General features: G+C 37.4%; 1 protein-coding gene across 2 annotated transcripts; it reads left to right on the forward strand.

Annotated features, from left to right (window-relative positions):
• Positions 1-552: 552 nt before the first annotated feature.
• Positions 553-15763, forward strand: LOC113054406 (microtubule-associated protein 6 homolog). 2 transcript variants are annotated; one of them, XM_026219939.1, is made up of 4 exons: positions 553-1635; positions 7844-8057; positions 8798-9006; positions 15332-15763. In XM_026219939.1, the coding sequence occupies exons 1-4, from the start codon at positions 923-925 to the stop codon at positions 15459-15461; spliced, it is 1266 nt and encodes a 421-aa protein (XP_026075724.1). In that variant the 5' UTR covers positions 553-922; the 3' UTR covers positions 15462-15763. The 2 variants fall into 2 exon arrangements, with proteins under 2 accessions (XP_026075724.1, XP_026075725.1); XM_026219940.1 differs by lacking the exon at positions 15332-15763 and adding an exon at positions 9282-12187 and having other exon boundaries at positions 558-1635.
• The last annotated feature ends 145 nt before the right edge of the window (positions 15764-15908 follow it).

A 15908-nucleotide genomic window follows, 5' to 3' on the forward strand; every position in this document is an offset into this window, starting at 1 on the left:
GTAACTCTTGAAAAAAATGCCAAAATGTAAAAAAACTAAAAAAGTATTATTAAAGCACATACAATTATGTTACAAACAAGTTACAGCACAAATAAATGCTGTGCTTTTGAACTTTCTATTTTATCCGTATTTTCTACATAAAAGAATCCTGAAAGAAATTATTTTTTATATATACTTTTGTTTCATAAAATACTAATGTTTTTAACACTGATAACGATAAGTTTCCTGGGCAGCATATTAAATAGCCTATATGTAATGCGTAATCACTGCTGAAAATTAAACTTTGCCATCATAGGAATACATTTTAAAATATAATAAAATAGAGAATCTTTATTTTAAATTGTAATATTATTTCACGACATTAATGTTTTTATCAAATAAATACAGCCTTGGTGAGCATAAGAGACTTCTTTCAAAAACTTTAATTAACATAGCCTATACAGAGAATAAGAACAAGAGTAAAGCATAACGTGTTTGAGCTATTCTTGAGCATCTTTCCTGATTTCCAACAGAGATTGTTTTCAGAACGCTTCTTAGTGGGCGGGGATTCGAGCGTAACTCCGCCCATTGTAGACGTTGCGTGATGATGACAGTGGCAGGTGATTCAGCTCTTCTCTGTGGATGCTGAGCGAAGGAGGCGCGCGGGAGGGGCAGCTGTGTCTTCACTAATTTTGCTATTCTAACGAGCGCAAGACGGAGCAAAACCAGACTATTTCACAGGGAAAAACCCCTAAAAAACGGTTATGCCTCTTTTACAGTGGATTTATGTCCTGTCATATTTGACAGCATCGTTTTAAGGAAAAACATTGCGAATCGGACATTTTGTGATACGAGGGCGTTTAGTTCCACAAACTGAATATAAAACAGCTTTGAGGAAAGGAAGAGATTGACATAACAGAAGGTAAGACGTTGGCAAACCATCATGGCATGGCCCTGTATCTCCAGAGTCTGCTGTATGGCTCGGTTCTGGAACCAGCTGGACAAGGGCGACATTGCGGTGCCGTTGGTTTTCACTAAGTACTCGGACGTGTCCGAAATGCAGCATCTTCACCTGCAGCAGCCTGCGTCGAAGGTCGCCATAGAAACGCAGCCGCTTCACAGCGAGCGCGAGGTGGTGACCAAAGGACCTGCAGCCCAGGAGGAAAACATTTCAGGATCTGTGATGCGCCAGGACTACAGACACTGGAATGTTCGGCCTGAGCCCAGCTGCAAGCCCAAGAACACGTATCATTCCCCTGAGGTCTCTTTTAACAAAAAGACCCAGTATCAGAAGGACTTCAGAGCCTGGCCTATCCCAAAGAGGGGAGATCATCCTTGGATCCCCAAACCCTCTCCGACCATCTCAGTGGGCAGTGACCGCATCCATGACAGAGCCAAACACACCTTAGAGATGATGGAGATTGGGGTGGAAAAGGGCGAGATTGCTGACAAGGTGCATGAGAAGGAGATCCTGTCTAGTGAAAGGAAAAAGAGACAAGTCAAGAAAGTGACCATGGTTTCTGAAAAGAAAGCTGGTGCGAAGTTGGATGGGCAGGGCGTGGGGGATGCCCCTACTACAGAGGGTAAAGGGAGGGCAGCTGTGGATGCTCTCAACCGGCAGATCAAACAAGAAGTGTCTTCTGGCAGCTCCTACAGGTAAAGCTGACTGATTATCAGTGAATGATTGTACAGTAGTGTCAAAGACCAGGGGTCCGGAACCCACTCAGGGCCTCAGTAAACTTCCAAGGGGGCCCTCACGATAACTAAAATAATTTAAAATAAGACAAATCAATTACTAAAAGAAGTTAAAACGGCTAAAAATTTAAATCTTACAATTGTCATTTTATTTAGGAACAAGGATTTGCTTTTACATGAGCAACAAGCTTGTATACATGAGGAAGCCTCATTTTGAAAGTGTGATGGTATTGTAAATCCTGCAATGATGACGAAAATGAATACAATCGCAAAATGTCATGAAAGTTTGTATAATTTTCTAGCTATCCAAAGGTCTCAAATATTGAACTTGCTTTTTGTAAAATAGTTTTAAATATTAATTTACTCATTAAAACATCTGAAATGATGAAATGTAAGAATCTATAATGATTTCAATTGTTATATGTTATAATATAATTCTACAGTAGAAGTATTTTGATGGGACCTTGATCCCTGTCATTGACAGTGAGTCAAAAAGGTTGAGAACTGATGTTCTACAGTGATTCAGAGGCTTGGTTTGACAGTAAAACCTAAATAGAGCTGTTATGCTAAATAATAACAATGCAAAATAATACAAAATAATGTCTCTAAAAAATGACAGATGGATTAAGTGGGGTTTAAGAAATATAAAACACCACTAGACCAGTATAAAAACAATTGAAGTCAGTGTAAAGTACCAAATGAAAGGTGTATTGTGGAGTGAAAAAGCCATAAGGAGGTCAGCTGTGGGTTAAATCTTGTGTATACTGCTGTACTAACACCTACAGATGGCAGGACATGCAGGGGGCTGGAGAGCACTGGAGCAGAAGCTGTTTTTGGAAAAGGCTTCATTTTCTTCAGGGTTAGCTTTAGGGTAAAGTGAGGCCATTATGGCAAAGTGAGTGCATTAGGATTAGTTTGCTTCCAGAATAAAAATTCCCTCAACCCGATGTCATCCAAGATGTTAAATCGCAAAGAAAATAAGGTTTTTGAGAAAAACATTTTCTCCATATAATGGACTTCAATGGTAACGAATGGGCTGAAGGTCCGAATTGCAGTTTCATTGCAGCTTCAAAGGGCTCTACATGATCCCAGACATGGAATTAGGGCTTTATAGCGAAACGATCAGTTTTCTTAAAAGAAATATAAGTGTATATATTTTTAACCACAAATTCTTGTTTTGCACTAGCTCTACTTCATGCATTACATAGTCACTTTAGAAAGGTCATGTATGATGTAGTGGAAGAACCGACTCAGTGTTCACAAAGCGAACATGCTAAGAAAGTCAAATGTCCTTTACTAAAAAAGGTAAACCAACAATGTCCTTGAAGACGGGGGAGAAAATGAAATGGAGTTTTTCAGCTTTCTTTACCTTTTTGAACCAGAGTACACATGAAGAGCTAACCGTGCATGACCTTTCCAACGTGACCACCACTGAAGTCCATTATATGGAGAAAAATCCTGGAATGTTTTCATTAAAAAAAATCTTAATTTCTTTGCTACAGAAAACAGAAAGACATGAACATCTTGGATGACATCGGGTTGAGTAAACTCAGGAATTTTTTATTCTGGAAGTGAACTAATACTTTAATAATCCATTTGTTAAGGTGTAAAAAAGTGGTGTAAAATGTTTAGGTTTGTGCAACTCAGAGAGCAGTCTTTACAGAGCCCTAAACTAAGCTTTTATTTTCCAGCTGTAACATATAAAACATGGCTTTTTTAGTTGCTTTTATTTGCCTGTCTTTGTTTAAAACAGATAGAGCTGAAGTTTCTATAGTGCTCTGCTGTTCCTGGTCCTATTTGGTATTCAGCTGCCTTTCAATCACTTTTTTATTACAAACTGTGAACAATAAATGTGTAAAGAAAGAATGTTCTCCGTATTCCCTCTCCGATTTGAGTTCTGGATCTCATTTGAACAGTCTGTCAATGTTATTGTGGAGTATTTTGTGTCCATAATTCACCCACTTATTAATGTGCACTTGCAAATCACTCCTGCAGCTGAACAAGATTGAGTTTTTGATACTCTGTACAGTTATAATAAATATATTTTGGTGCCTTGAAGGTTGCTTTCGATATATAGATTATATGGTGTTAAATTAAGCCTGAATTGCGTTGGAATCTTGCCTTTAGACCTGCATATATGGTGTTCTTGGTGCATCAGGACACATTTAATATTTCCTGTGTGTATTTTTTTTTTCTTTTTGACATGGAGTCAAAAGTTCAGTTTGCATGACAGTGCATGCATGAAATGTTACAGTGTGATTCTTTCAACTGAAAAGCTCAGGATTAGTTTGACTTAATCTCATGTTTAGTCCTGAGTTTTGCTTTGTTGCACTGTCATGCTACAAAGCAGTGTCAGGGCTTAAGCTGTATGACACAAGCTGATGAAACTGGATAAAAAAAAATTATCCTCTTCTTTAAGAAGCCTTTGAAAAGCCGTCTGTGGTGTTTTATTTTGAGCCAGAATAATCAGGTGCGCCTTGACAGGTTGCTGTAAAGAGGAAGTTGCTTCCTTCATTTATCTCTCTACTCTCTCTCTCTCTCTCTCTCTCTCTCTCTCTCTCTCTCTCTCTCTCTCTCTCTCTCTCTCTCTCTCTCTCTCTCTCTCCCTGCAGATCAGTAATCTTTGGTCTGCAGTTGATATCTCTTGTGCACAAAATATTGTAATAGCTGATACATTTTTGCAGTTTAAGTGTTTAGCAGTTATTTTGTATTTGGTAATTATTTTAGGGTTTTTTTTTTTCACTGTTGACTTGACTTGAAAATAGACCATACCTACGATTCAGAGTTGTTGTTAACTAATGGTGCATCCCAAGTCATATACTTATGCACTATTCTATGCCGTTATGTAGTATGAATTAGGGGTCTAACGATATTCAAACCGAACAGAAAAACCACGATACATCACCCACGGTACATTGTGTACAGCGATGCTCTGCTGAGACACTTCATGTACAGAACAAATCTGTCATATAGGCTATATAAAATTATAATGAGAACCTGTCCTGTAAAAGAATATGCCATGTTTCCGCACGTTGTTATGTAAAGAATGTGTCCACAATGTGCAGCACATGCAGCACAAACAACAATGGAAAATATGAATAATTATAACTAGTACTGTCATATGCTCATACCAATCAGCTTTTAACGCTGTGAATATCATCAGTTTGTGTTAACGACCCAACAGCCTGCACCATCTTTATTTATAGTAAATCATATACATTTGTGCAATATGATGTACAACAGACATTGTATAGCATTATGCAGTAAATTAATATACTTTTATGACTTTTCTCCCTTCACGCCTTTCCTTTCCTCCCTTTTCTTGAGTAGTGCAGTAATTGAAGATGCTGCAACAATTCAAAGACCGGAATCGATAAGTATAACAGAGGAGGCAGCAGAGAAAGAGAACGAGAAAGAGAGTTTTGCCTTACAGGGCAGAGTTAGAGGGATAATCTCATTGGGATTCACTTTGGTGTCCAAAGTGAATGTCAGAAGGAATATGTCATGCTATAGGTACAGCAGGAAGATGATGCCTCTATTGATCTGACAGCAAGGCTGTTACTAGAATAAGAAAGGACAATAAAAATATAAATTAAATAATCAACCAAGAATGCACATCTAATTATTTGCAGTGCTAATGGATTAATAGAATGAGTCAGTTTTACAGTGTTCATTAATCCAAATACGCTGTCTATTTTTGGTAACATCAAGCCCTGTTGTCATCTAATAGACCACAAAATAATCAGGATGTTGTTTTTGGATCCAAGTTAAAAGCAAAACAGCTTTACATGCTTCTGTTAAACACCACGTTACTCCAATGTGCCAAGTCTACCCATGGTGCACTGCTCTGGCTCCAGACAACACAATTCTCTAGTGCCAGCATATCACCATAGTGACAAGTCTGCTCACAAAATCTCAATGCCTGGGGAGAGGAAGAATATCAACCTCACTGTATGCTCAAATCTACAAATGATTTTTGATGACAGCGGTTAATTAAATGTGTGAGCACATTTGAAAAAAATACTGTGCTTTTCCATTAAATTAATTCTGTTAAATTACAAAATAAACTGGTGTAATACAGCATTGTAAAACAGTGTTGATGCTCATTATCAAATGAATGATTTGACAGCTGGTACCAAGCACTTATTTACAATAAGCACACTAAGCTCATTGTTAGGAGTCCTGTTGTATATGTGTAACAGCCTTCTCTCTCTGTCTTTATGTTTTTGTCATTCTCTATCTGTCTTCTCTATCTTGTGTGTGTGTGTGTGTGTGTGTTGCTGTATAAACTCTGACTCTTTCTTCTGTCATGTTTGTCCTGTGAGTCTTTGGTGCCTGTGGCCTTGGACTTCTATGAGCTGCTTTTCTGCTGAGGTTTCAAGCATTCTGATTGGACTTCATTTATCTTATGTAACAACTTTCACTTCTTTCTTTCCACTCCCCTTTCTGTTCTCAACAGGGAGCGAAAGGAGGCCTCCCTTTAAATCAAAACACTAGCAGTATCATCAAATTCACATTCCCAAAGAACAATTTATCAGAAATACATGATGTTTGCACATGGTCCTTTCTTAGGCTAATTTTCTAGCTAGGTTTTGATTTATCCTTAACACACAATTCAATTCAATTTTTGCACCTTTTGTATACTTTTAAAGATGTTTCCATTGTAATAAATAATTAATAATTTTATACTGATTTTTCATAGTTTAAGTTTGAAAGTTTGGGTCTGGGACATGGGTCAAATCTAACAACAAGATTGATACACAAAAGGTCGTTTGAAAAGCATGTTTTTACAACCTGAGAGTCTGAGAGAGAGAGAATCATTTTCTGTTGTCGATAAAGATTCACATGTATTTAACCTGAAATATTCTTTTAAAACACATTGCATGGGGCATGTTTCTCACATCCCGTTTTCTCTAAGGAGGTAAATGCTCCCCCCACTTGCTGTCCCATGACTTTGATCATCAACTTGGTGCTCACATAATAATGGGCCCTCTCTGTTTAGAATCCTTCTTCATTCTGAGTGTAAAGGAGTTTGATCTAGTAATGTTATCTATTCTGATCTCCAGTAGAACAGTGTGTGAAATCAAATGCTCTCAGGGCTTTTTTTTAGGCATTATTATAATATATTGTAATGGTTGATACGGTTTCATACAGAGATGTATTCATTTGCTCCTTACTCTCATAAACTAAAGCTACTAATTGATCTAATGGGATGATAAATAATGGATCACTTTGCCTGGTATTTCGATCTCTTCCTGTCCTGTCAGTCCTAATGAATACAGCCTACCCCTCTGAGGCTTATGGAATCAAAAATAAAGAGAATTTTTACAAATTAAAATGAAATTGTTTACAGTGAATAGCCATTATTCCATCTTTGCTCAGCTAGAAATCCTCAGCTAGAGTAGAAAACACTCACAAGACATCTTAATTAGAATCTGGAATTCATAAAACAATTGCACCAATTGGTCTGCGTGATTCATTAGTGAATCAGTTTGTTTTTGAATGATTTGAGTTTGTCTGAGACAAATCTGATTTGTGCTGGTCTTAGTGAGAGAATTATGTCCGTATGCATGCATGTGTGTTAGATGCACTGGAGATAAGTTGCATGTTGGGTAATCTGCGATGCATATTCCAGTGAAGTACTGTACATACCATTTGTCTGTGTCATCTCAGTGAATAAAGACTTGTTTCTCCTTTTAAAAGAAGGGCCTCAGGAAAAACTCTATATCATGCAAATGGGGGAGGGGGATCTCTGCATTATGTCAATCTAGATCTATAATGCAGTGTCTATATATAGCAGGACCAAGCTGTTATTCTATATGTAGTTTTTGTTGTATCGCATAGCTATTTTTTTATATTGAGAACGATTTTTATAACTATATTCATCATTATCTTTATAGTTATCATGCATGGTGTGAATGGGCCTTTAACCATATAAAATTAAAGTTTGAATTAAAATTCAAGTTTTGTTGCTACTATAGTCATCTGCTATATGTCGGTGTACTTCTAAACATTGACAGTGTAACTTTTGTCAGATATGTGCATTTCTTTTCAGAAAAAAATGGATCAAAAAAATTGATAACTTATCTTCGACTTGGATGGTTTAGCCAGTCACTCACTACACTCAGTTTCCCAATAATTGTGATGTTTTCTGTTTTTTTAATGTCAGGACTGAGTTCAAAGCCTACACAGACGTAAAACCCATGAAGCTCATCAAGGCCCAGTCTCAGTATCATCCTCCCAATGGGAAGACTGATCAGGAGACCAGCTACAGCGCCACCTACAGACCCTACCAGGCCACTCAGCAGCCAGATGAAAACAAGGCCCTGGAAAGGAGAAGGATACGCACACTGTACCATGAACCTTACAGAGAGAGCCGTAAGGTAAGAGCCGTGGAAGTTAAGGAAAAACAACACAATATTCAGATTAGCATCTGGGTATTTAAAAGGTTTATTCTGGCCTTTTTTTTGAATGTTTGGTTACATTCTTATTTATAAGTGTATGTTTGTTGCAGTAGGCTGTAAAACAATTATTGGGTTCAGTAACTTCATGATGTCAGCAATGTATGTGCTCAGTGGCTGGAAAATAACTGAACATCAGTTTTCTTCTCAGTAGTACTTCTTCAAAGTTGTTTGATATAACTTTCGCCTCAGGCTTTGAGTGAATCAGCATCAGTTCTCTATTTCATTATGTTGAGTGACCTGTGACATGACAGACTTCTCTGTGGAGACATACGACAGACCTCTCCAATCGTTCAGTCTGTTTAAACCTGTCCCTTCCTTACAGTCAACCTCAAGCTCACATTCAGATCTACCTTCATCCAATCAACAGTCAATGGAGAGAACCAAGTCCTCACTCTACATTTTTTTTTTTCCTTTTTCAAAAGAAAAAAACAATTTCACTCAGATGTACGTCACAACACTGAATACAATCTATGTTCTGCTGGCATTTCCAGGGCTGAATTAGCAGGAAATATAAACTATGGAAAATAACCAACAATATCATTGTCCAACATGTCCGTCCAATCCGAATCCCATTTTATATTATTTCCCATTAAATAATGAAACGTGTCACATAACGGTTGTAAAATACCATTTGTATGCGATTTTATTTTTTTAAACAGGTGGAGAAACCCAGTCTTCCTCGCTCCAAACCCAAAAAGAGCACAGCTGCCACACCTGGCAAACTGCTGAAGAAGTCCAAGGAGAAGCAGGGGACATCATTGCGTGGTTCGAAGAAGAAGAGCTCTGAAAACCAGCCGGAGAGCAGAGCAGGGCAGGGCGACAAGGAGAAAAGTAAAGAGATCAACAACAAACTGGCTGAGGCAAAAGAGTAAAAACCATTGCACTTCTTCTCTTATTTAATCTCTTCCCGAAAGGGTGAAAGCAGAACGAAGGCTGCCAAATTATTTAATAAGAGGTTCTCGTTCCTTTTCTCTCCATTGCTGCCCCCTCCCTCTCCCTCTCCCTTTCCCTCTCCCTCCCTCTCTCTCTCCCTCTCCCTCTCTCTCTTTCTCCCTATCTGATGCACCTCTCGTTTTATTCCTCACTGTATATTTCCAAAACCCCACACCTCTCTTTCTCTCACTCTCTCTTTTTCTCTGAGAGGTCAGTGGGCTGATTTTACAAGATTAACAGGGTTGGATTTGATGTTTTTTTTCTCCTCTTTTGCGTCACAATCTCGCCCAGTAATATCAAAGCGTTTGCATTTACTATAGCTCCACCCACTCTCCTCATCTCCACAACGAGGTTTCCATACTAGCCACTCTACTGGTTGGCCAGTGGATGCTCTTATTTTGCATGGAGCCATTGGCTCTGTATGCACTTACCATCAGATGCACAGACTGGTGGGTTTCATTTATCAAGGGTTTTGAAATGAAGCCGATATGTATCCGATAAGCCTTTTGAAATCATGTTTATGTAAATTAGGCAACACATAGAAACCACAAAGGCCAATTTCCCAATCAAAAATCTTTGATAAATGTGCATCTTTGGTTTTAAGACTATATTAATCTGCTTGCTTTGCCTGTTTTATGTTATCATTTTATTGATCAAACACCCCAAGCTCCCAAGGGATATGTTATGATCTCAGATCACTTTGGTGCTTTGATTTGAATTATTTTGTTTTCTTGAGAACCCTTCCATATGATGAAAATGTTGATTAATCCTTATAGGAGCAGGATATATCTAAATTGAACATCAGTATCTCCAAATAAACATCTGTCAAGGTCATATAATAAGCAGACCTTGTTTCGCCCCACTTTGTTGCCTGGACAACCAAATAGATGTAGTACTACTGTTACATGAAATTGCATTATGGGATGTACTGTAAATTTTTCTTTTGATAGAATAGGATTTAAATGTTCACTGTGATTTTTTTGTGCAAAGCAAACCAATAGATTTTTTAAAAAAAAACAAAAAAACAAAAATATGTTTATGTATGGTTTTTGAGGTTTTGGTGTAATTCTATTCCATCATGCACCACAAATTATATAAGGACCACAACACAACATTTAACATTATCTTCCACTGTCCAACTGTTTCTTTTTATCTCACGTGCACACTTCCCTTCCCCCCTAAGGGAGCCCCCGAGGTAGACAGATGAGGTTCCTACAAGGAGAATGAACTCAAAAGGTCAATAGATCAGCCAGCTTTAAAATCAAAGCCCTTCTTTATGTGAATGCATATTCAACTTATTCATTATTAATGACTTTTCCAGAGTGTCTGCTTCTTTGTTTTGCTCCTGCATCCCCCATTGTTCAGAATTGAAATGACCTGTATTCTTGCCTAATTGTTCTGTTTGTTATCATGTGTCCATTGATGTAATGGTAAGTCGAATGCAATCTGTTCGGAATGCTGTTTGTTTACTCTTGATTGCATGATCATGTCAACTTTGTTTGTTTTAATCAAAAGTTGGCCCCAAAAAGGCTTCTTCCCAAGATGCACATGTATGTATAAGGGGAAATTTCAAGTGTCGTTTACTTGTTTCCGTCTCGTAACAAAACTGGCATACAAGCCCTTATCACAAACTCTGAGTCAAGTGAGCCAGTAATGCAAACTTAAAACTATCTTAAAAGAAAAAAAAATCTATTATCATTTACTCACCCAAATAGTGTTTCGGACCTGAAAAAAAAACATTATGTCACAGAAGAAATATTTGGAATGACCTTAGGGAGTCAGTAAATGATAGAATTTCAATTTTGGGTGGACTACCCCTTTATAGTTTAATGCTGATACATTCACAGAGATGATTTTGTGTTGGCAGTGAAATCTTTTTATATATAATCTGATCAGGCCTTATGTAACATCTCATAATCATGGCTTTGCATGTGACATGACAATGTCACAGATTCATGTCAGTTTGTGATGGAAGAACAAAAATGTTGGTAGTTCCTGGGACTGAATAGCATTCATTTTAGAATTTAAATATCTTCATTTGCTGGCATCATGGGAGTGCATCGTGTAATATAATGCTTTGCATTGTTATTTTGTTTGTTTTGTTTTTTTGTTTTTTTTAACCATGTACCTCCCCCTCTGCAAATCCTCTCTGTCCCTGGTCTCATCCTTTGAGGTCTACTTCATTTATAGTATGTCAAGTATGTAATCTCATTGTCCTGTTTGCCCAATCTGCATAGTAATTCTGTTATCTATTGCCAGATTGAAGAATTTTTCAATTCCATTGAATACACTTATATCCCTCACAGGCTCATTTCCATTCCTATCAGAAATTAAATAAGGCACTAACCCTGGCTGAATTCAGAATAGCATACTACGCTCATATTTTAGAATGCTAAAAATATACAGGAATGGTAAGAATAGCATGCTATTCAAGTTCAGCCGTAAACCTTTTATCTTTCATGGTGTGCACCATTAGCAGTCTAACACTAGAAAGCAAAGATTCTTCTTCATGTATGAGTTGGATTGACAGCCATTCTGCCATGATTTTCACTTTGACATACCATGTAAAATTTGTTCAAACTTCAAAGACAGTCGAGATGTATTATAACTATGTTTACTATCATTTATGAAAATATATAATACATTACAATGCATTATGAAAACTTTGAATGTATTATAACACAGGCTTCAAGTCCAGAAACACAGAAATTCTGTCGGACTTGTGGAAAGTATTCGTATAGAATGAAAGTATCTATTTGTTCAGTCTGGCTGAACTACAATAGCTTATTCTCTTCTGCACTGTGCTCTGAAGCTGACTGTGCCACAGGGTGAGGTCCTTTTTCTTGTATTTTGCAGCCTTTGGTGACTCAGTTACTGTTAATATAATGGGAATTAAGGAAAGACATTGTTGGGAGACAGAGGAGGAGCAGCTAACGGGTCGTACATGTCAGTGAGTGTGTGTGTGTGCTTAGCACAGGTGCTATCTATAGTCCATGCATACTAAAAAGGAGAGAAAAAAATATGTGAAAGGGCCTCCGATTTAACTGTGATAATGTGAATTGTGATTTCTCTCTTGCTTGCTCATATTGAAATTAATAAATGCAAACGCAGAAACAGAGGTGTCTTGGTTCATTTTGTTTGAGCGTTTGGGAACTCAGTGGTAGGTGCATCTGTATCGTTTCTCCCTGTCCTTCTGTCTGTCTCTCTTGTCACTGTCATAGAGACGTTGAATCCACATGGAAGAGAACTATTTTGCGATATTCTCATATTGTGTGTGTGACGGGCTCAGGAATAGATTCTGGCATCTTACAAGTTGTGCATATTGCTGTCAGCTGAGAGTTGAGAAATATATGTTTGCATCTTGAGTGAATCAGATATATTGCGGCTTTCAGTGTCTCATATGTGCAAAGTATAGCATAGATTTACCTAAAAACTGGAATTATTCCATTCTGAATAGACTGAAATCGTCCTTCAATATCAATATGTGTCTATAATGACTGGCTTTAATGATGATATTGATAGATTGATTGATTTACATAATGATTTTGTGCTTTGGGAATTAAAGGAATAGTTCACCCTAAAACAAAAATAGTTGACATTTACTCACACTTGTGTCATTCTAAATGTGTAATACTTTCTTCCTTCTCTTGAATACAACCGTTCTTGACAAATTTAGAAATTTAGTGATATTTGTATGGGGGAAAAGCATTCTGCAAATCATTTCCACACAAGTCATACCAATTTGGAATGAAATGAGGGTGAGTAAGTGGTGGCAGAATTTTCATTTTTGGTTGAACTATCCCTTTAATTACTTTAATGTTCAGCTAACGAGTGATCTTGTCGTTCGTTTGAAGGGTTATGCTAAAACAGTACCACTACATTCAGCTTTGTCAGCCCATCCGAGATATTGGTTGGGTGCAGACACTAAAGCAACACCTGTGGCGCTGTGCGATGCCCGACCCAAGGTAATTCTCGCCTGAGATTAGTTAAGCTTCATCCGCCTTCATGCGTACTTCAGCAGCAGTTATTACTCACTGAGAAAAACTAGTGTTGCTAGTGCTTCGTACACAGGTGTTTCCATTGAGAATTTAGTACACCATAACTGTTTAGTGTTCTTCATCTTTTCATTTGCTCCCATGCGTATTCTCTTCCATATGGAAAGTGCTGGGCCAAAGGAGGGTGACTAGGACAGTTTGACTGCTCATGTATGTGCATTTTAATACATGCATGTTCTGTTTTAATGTTTACTATCATCACATTCTAGTTACTGTGGTCTTGTTGTTCTTGTAGAAAACTATTTCAGGGAAAAGGCATTTTTTCTTAATGTATTCATCTGAGGCATTGCACTCAACAAAAGAGTTTGAAGTGTCACATCTTTTTTTTTTTTTTTTTGGTACTTGTATATAATTTGATGTACTGTTAATCTCTTCTCCTTACTGCAAGAACAACCCATTTACGGTGAACTTTAAATGTCATTCATAGATGAATTCTTTTTTATTTATTTATTTTCAGGAGATTTATGAAATTTAACTTGATATTTAAATCTTTCGTTTTAGAACAGCACATTGCATTCTTGTTCTGTGGTGTCTGTCTTGTTGTTTTCATGCTGCTTGTATTTCTGGACTTTTCCTTTGAACAACCTGAGACCACGGTTATAATTCATCTTTTCATTTGGAGGATGGGGTCCAAATGTCTGAGACATCAAAGGAGTTCGGGTTTTGGGGCATTTACCGTGTCCCATACTAAAAAAAAGTGTGACACACTTTTCAAAAAGCGTGGGAATTGTCTATGCTGCTTCGCGATAAGAAATTAAATTCATCTGTCCAGCTGTCCAGCTGAACTTGTAGCTGTATTTCGTTTTTCGCCCTTTAAGCACTACACGCACTTCTACATGCACAGATATCAATGCGTTGCGTTGATATTTTTTAAACTAAAAATACAAAGTTAAAAGTGAAATAAGATGTTTATTATTATTATTATTGTTTAATGAATTACATCCATTTGGAAAATTACCACTTCTTATTGGGCGGGACACAGCTGAAAGCCTCTTCTGTCGTTAATAACTCACCCATGTGTTCTAAATCCATAAGACCTCCGTTCATTTTAGGAATACAATTAAGATATTTTCGATGAATTCTGAGACCTCTCTGACCCTCCCATATCAGCAATGTAATTATCATGATCAATGTCCAGAAACGTAGCAAGGAGATCTGTAAAATAATACATGTGACATCAGGGGTTCAACGGTAATTTTATGAAGCTACGAGAATACTTTTTGTACGCAAAGAAAACAAAAATAACAATTTGTCTCCTCTGCGTCACCCTAGTGCCATTTTGGAGCTAAATCCACATAAACAGCGTATGCTATTCTGTGTTAGCTGCATCACGCGAACACGTTTTTGTTCAAATCAATGCGTAAACAACATAGTAAACGTTATCTGCATGAGGCAGCTGACACAGAGTAGCATTTTACCGATCTCCTTGCTACGTTTCTGAACCTTGAACGTGGTAATTACATTTCTGTCGGAGGGTCAGAGAGGTCTCAGAATATATCTTAAAATATCTTAATTTGTGTTCTGAAGATGAATGGAGGTCTTATGGGTATAGCATGACATGAGGGTGAGTTATTAATGACATCATTTTCATTTTTGGGTGAACTAACCCTTTAAGCCTGTCGAAAACAGTTTTTGAGAATTTGATGTTTAACCATTCAAAGAGATAGCGTTTCAAATTTTCAATATGGCCGCCGAGTGATATGCCTTGTCTTAAAGGAACTTTGCTATTTCTTCTGGCAGAAGGATTCCATTTAATGTATTTTCTTAATCCAATAGCGTTTTAATTAACGTTTGCGTCCTTAATCATTTAAATACTTTGGAATACAGCGAAAACGCAAATGACCTTACAGTCCCAGCTAAATGGGTTAAATGTCTACTGTGCCTCTTGCCTACACAACGTCCTTTTTCCGCAGCTAAACGGATATATTTAGCACATATGTTATTGGATGTAGCCTATTTCTCATCAGAATATTAATTCAGGCGTTTGCTTGACCGTTATGGCTCACTATATATATGAAATTTCTAAATAGAAATAATGAGTATAATGTGGTCTCAGAATGCTCAAAGCTCGTTTCTTCTAGTGCGCGCTGTAATCTTCCGGATAAAACATCACCTCATATTGTGTCTCTCTCTCTCTGTTTCTCTTTCTCTCCCTCTGTCGCCCTTCCGCTCCTCCTTTGGCAATAACACTGTGCTGCTCCTCAGAGAATCTGAGTCTGGCCTCGATCGAGTAAGCGATTATTATTCCGCGGGAACCTCTGGAAGAGAACCATTGGTGGAACGACCAGAACCACGTCGGGGAGTAGTCCGGTTCGCGCCGGATGTCAAGTTCTGACAGAAAGCAGATGAGAAAGAGGAAGACAGCTATAGACAGAACAATGAAGTAATGAGAAATATTTTAGAAAATATTTTTGCAGACAAAATAAGAGACGTGTTCTATTGGGTTATGTATATAGGCTATTATGTCACAGGTTAAGATTAAAAAATGAGCTTCCTAATGAGAAAAACATCAACAAACCTGTGCTCCCAGACTGTTTTGAAATGGTGCTATTTTGTGTTTCATGCTATTTCTCAAAACATAATGTTGCCTTGATGATCATTTCAAGTAGCAAATATCATGTTTCATTAAGTGCTTCCTTAAATTATAACATACTGTTTAAAAGTCTAATAAATATGATTAAATCAGTGCTTTTTACGTGCTTTCATTGCAATATCTATTAAGAAATATGTTCCTCATACAGTTTTTTAATAATAATAAACAATAAATGAATTATTTTTTACA

Source organism: Carassius auratus, chromosome 35, assembly GCF_003368295.1.
Source record: "Carassius auratus strain Wakin chromosome 35, ASM336829v1, whole genome shotgun sequence".
Classification (NCBI taxonomy): domain Eukaryota; kingdom Metazoa; phylum Chordata; class Actinopteri; order Cypriniformes; family Cyprinidae; genus Carassius; species Carassius auratus.

Excerpts from the sequence above, each read along its gene's own strand:
- LOC113054406 (XM_026219939.1), top strand. The coding sequence starts at position 923 with ATGGCATGGCCCTGTATCTCCAGAGTCTGCTGTATGGCTCGGTTCTGG. Across the intron at positions 1,636-7,843 it reads TCTTCTGGCAGCTCCTACAG|GACTGAGTTCAAAGCCTACA; the intron begins GTAAAGCTGACT and ends TTTTAATGTCAG. Across the intron at positions 9,007-15,331 it reads AAACTGGCTGAGGCAAAAGA|AGAATCTGAGTCTGGCCTCG; the intron begins GTAAAAACCATT and ends GCTGCTCCTCAG.